Source organism: Merops nubicus, unplaced genomic scaffold (genome assembly GCF_000691845.1).
Source record: "Merops nubicus isolate BGI_N331 unplaced genomic scaffold, ASM69184v1 scaffold5458, whole genome shotgun sequence".
In the NCBI taxonomy this organism is placed as follows: Eukaryota; Metazoa; Chordata; class Aves; order Coraciiformes; family Meropidae; genus Merops; species Merops nubicus.
The window spans coordinates 5,061-9,134 of NW_008626234.1; the positions used below are offsets into that span (position 1 = coordinate 5,061).

Genomic DNA, 4,074 nt, shown 5'->3' on the forward strand with positions numbered 1-4,074 from the left:
CACCAGCCCCAGGTCCTTTCCTGCCAGGCAGCTTTCCAGGCACTTTTCTTGTAGTGGTGGACAGTGCAGGCAGTTGGTTTTCTCCTTCAAGTATCTCCCCACCTGCTGTGCACTGGAGCTTTGCTGAGGGAACTCTCCCCAGTGGGAGAGCAGGGGCCCTAGAGGAGCAGGCAGCACTGATGGCCCTCAGCTCCAGGCCTCCTGAAGTCTCTCAGGCGTGGGAGCAGAGGCTCAGCCACCCATGGGAATGAGCCAAACGAGGTCATTTCTGAAGGCAGCAGCAGTTGTGTTCTGCTCAACCTGTCTGGACGTGTTGAACAGGTAAATGAGAGCAGAACCTAACTGTTTACATCTGAGCTTACAACCCTGACGTGTGGGAAGAGGCTCAGGCAATGTCTGCGTGCCAGGCATGCTCTGGGTGGAAGTGGATGAGTATCAATATCCCTCTGAGTATCAATATCCCTGAGTATCAATATCCCTCTGTGTAGCACAGGGCTGTTCACAGAATCCCAGAGTGGCTGAGGTCTGCAGGGACCTCTGGAGATCATCTCCTCCAACCCCCTGCTCCAGCAGCTCACCCACAGCAGGGTGCCCAGGGTCACAGCCAGGAGGGTTTGGGATCTCTCCAGAGCAGGAGACTCCACAGCCTCTCTGGGCAGCTGCTCCAGGCTCGGCCACCCTCACCCCAAAGAAGTTTCTCCTCCTGCTCAGGTGGCACCTCCTGGGTTCCAGTTGGTGCCCGTTGCCCCTTGTCCTGTCACTGGGCACCACTGACAGAGTCTGGCCCAGCCTCTTGGCCCCACTTTAGCTCTTGAGCAGCATATCTGTTGTCAAATCTGCTCTCAGCATCCCAAGCCACGGTGGCTTTGGCTTTTTGGGAGTCAGCTGGGAGCTCAGGAGCACTGCTGGAGCAGGGGAGCAGGACACTAAGGACATAGCCCAGTTGTCCCATTACACTACAAGCTTCTGCACCTTCCCATTGGGTGCAGCAGGGCAACACAGTGAGTTATGAATGCAAAAAATATATTCCTCACCCTCCTAATTAACCATCAGTGACGCTGCCAGAACAATAAGGGAATTGTTCTGTTAAATAAGCTGCTCAAGCAGCCTGCAGTGACACCCTTCAGGCAGATTTTACAACAAGTTTTCCATAGGAACACCCCTCAGAAGCCTTCAGCCCTGGAGGTGACACCCAAGCAGCACAGCTCCTGCAACTGAGGCTCTGGTAGTGGGTTGTTTCATCACCAGTTTATGTTGACAGAGACCTACATCTATGAAGTACAGATCCATGTTCTTTTCCCTCTCAAAACCCACATGAAAGGCACCAAGCAGCTCTCCAAACCACTGGTTTGCACCCAAAAAAGCCTCCCAGGGTTGGCAGGCTGCCTTCCTTGAGCCCCAAGATTAAGCCAGGAAAGCCAGCCTGCTTTAAGCCATGCTGCTTTAAAATGATGCATTAACTTGCTTTAATCTAAATTTAAGGATGACATTTTTGAGTGGTTAGACCTCAGGCTGCCCAGAGAGGTGGTCACTGCCCCATCCCTGGAACCATTCCAGGGGAGGTTGGACCAAGCTCTGAGCAAGCTGCTCTAGCTGGGGATGTCCCTGCTCCCTGCAGGGGGGTTGGATCAGATGAGATTTAAAGGTCCCTTCCCACCCAAACCAGTCTGTGAGTCTATGAAATGCCAGAAATCTGTGTCACCATGAAACTCTGCTGCTGGCTATGAAAAGTTCACTGCACCCCAGAGTCCACAGTTGCTACTGATGTAGGAATCATTACCCTGCAATCAACACATCACTAAGAACAGCTCAAGAATTACAGTGGTATTAAGAGTGAGGAGCAACAACTACCCAGGGACAAACAAAAAGCTCATCAAACCCAGCATCCCAGCAGGCACTGGTTGGTGTCTGAGGAACCAGCACAGGAGGAGCCAAACTTTACCTTCCTTAGGACATAACCCAAACCAAGAGTCTAGTCTAAAGAATGAAGACTAAGAAGGTAACACAAAAACCTCCAAAAATACCATTCACTTGGTTTATTTTGTACATCAGGTTAATAAATGACTCCCATCAGGAGGAGATCTGCTGTGAGAGTGATCAGAGGGAGGGGACTGGGCAGGCTGGCCAGTGATTTTAGTGCTCACAAGCAAGCTGTCACAACTGCTTGTGGCAGAGAGAGACACCAGGACCTGCTGCAGGATCTGGACCAGGCATTTCAGGATCACCTCAAGGCAGGGTCTCAGCGGACGGACGGCTCCAAACACTCTATCCAGCCATCAATTTCCTACAACAAACACAGAGCAGTCAGTAAGCAGCACTGCCCACACCACAGACACACTCCAACAGCCTCCAGCAGCCAGACCAGACGTTTCTCCTCCAGAAACTGGGGCAGGCATGGCTGAGTGCAGGCACACAGGCTCTACAGACCCTCCTGAAGGCATCACAGGACACCACAGACACTCCTCCTTCTCTAGTCCTCTTTCTGGATGATTTAAGCACAGTGAGACATCCAAGCTCTGGCTTCAAAGCAGAGAACACAGGCTGTGGTGTCAGGGAACAGCTCTGTGTTCCCACTATGGGCTAAGATGAGTTTTAAGTCAAGAAAGCTCTTACTAGGTCATTTAATTGCCTCTACAGGACTTGAGAGCTTCTCTGCTGCCTTCTTCATAAACACCTATGCTCACCCAAGATGTGCTACAAGTGCAGCTGAAAAGTTTCTTTCATCCTTTGGTTACAGGAAGGATTCTGTGTGATACATATTTTGAAAATGGGGAAGGCACAGCAAATTGTTTCAACTGCCACAAGTATCTCTGGAAAAAGAGTCCTACAAAAGTACTAGAGATTTGCTCCATGCCTTCCAGACTTACTGATTTCACTCTAAAATACTGTGTAGCTGGAAGTATCTCACTTTCATTTATCAACATTTAAAGGTAACTTTTTTTCTGATGATAAGAAACAAGTATTGAGTTGTACAATCTTTTCCCCTGGACCTTTTCCCATCTGCACCCTTTTACAGAAGGCAAAAATCTTCCTAACTCCTTCCTGCCTATAAATAAAATAATTTAAAAAATGAGTAAAAATAAAATAATGAATAAAAAAAGCCCTGAGCCTGCTTACTACCCAAATACCCATTTCAAGGCCCAACAGAAGGGATCATCTAATTGCTGCTGTAGCTTTAGGGCTGCTCATTCTCACAGAAGATTCAGAACAGTGCATTTCACATGAGCCTTGAGAAAGCCAATTTTCCAATGAATTTGTGGTACCCAGTAACCAGTTCTGAACGTTCAGCTTCCTTTTCATAACAATTACAAGGAACAGAAGGGAGTCTGGACTTGCCTAGCAGCAAAACTAGTCATGAATGTGAAGCCATTCTACCTGGGAAGAGAAGTGAACAGATGTGTCAGCAGTTCCAAATTACCAGACAAAGTGATTTAACTTCTCAAGAACTGCATTACACCGTGAAAAAAACGTGCTGCTTACAAAATAATCACACAAAAAACCTTAATATTTCATTCTCCTGGCACTCTGTGAGGCCCCATATTAAAAAAGGGAAAAGAAAAAAAAGGTCCTGAACAATTAAATTGAGTTCTGGTTTGGACCAGCAATAGTTGTGCCCTGGACAAACAGGACACATCAACTGTCACACGAGTGAACCTGGGAGATGCACAAACAAAACTCACCATCAGAGGGAAGCTTAGTCTTCAGTTTTGTACTTGCCACCGATGTAGGGAACATACTGAAGGATCAGCTTCCAGTCTGTGAACCATATTAAACCAGCACCCCCTACACCACCCCATGTAAAGAGGGTGGGAGTCCTGAAAAAGAAACACACACACACACGTGCAGATAAACATCAATCCTCCACTGGGCAAAATCTGGCAAATACTCATCACTAAGGTACCTGGGAAAGACCTTTCAACCAAGAATGTGTGGTAGGAATCTTGAGATAATCTCACATGCACAGAAAAACATTAGTCCCCAGGGCAGTCAAGGTATTTTACTGGAAAAGGTTGATATGATTTTCTTTTAGAAGGGCATTATTAAGAAAAGACACACTTATTTAGCTATTCTGCT

The 4,074-nt window shown here is 47.6% G+C and overlaps 1 protein-coding gene across 1 annotated transcript; it reads right to left on the reverse strand.

Moving 5' to 3' along the window:
- Positions 1 to 3,694: 3,694 nt before the first annotated feature.
- On the reverse strand, positions 3,695 to 3,815 carry LOC103778343 (cytochrome b-c1 complex subunit 10; the record flags this gene model as incomplete). Its single annotated transcript, XM_008945926.1, has 1 exon — positions 3,695 to 3,815. A coding segment is annotated over one exon (121 nt), but the record flags the coding sequence as incomplete, so codon positions are not given.
- Between the last annotated feature and the right edge of the window lie 259 nt (positions 3,816 to 4,074).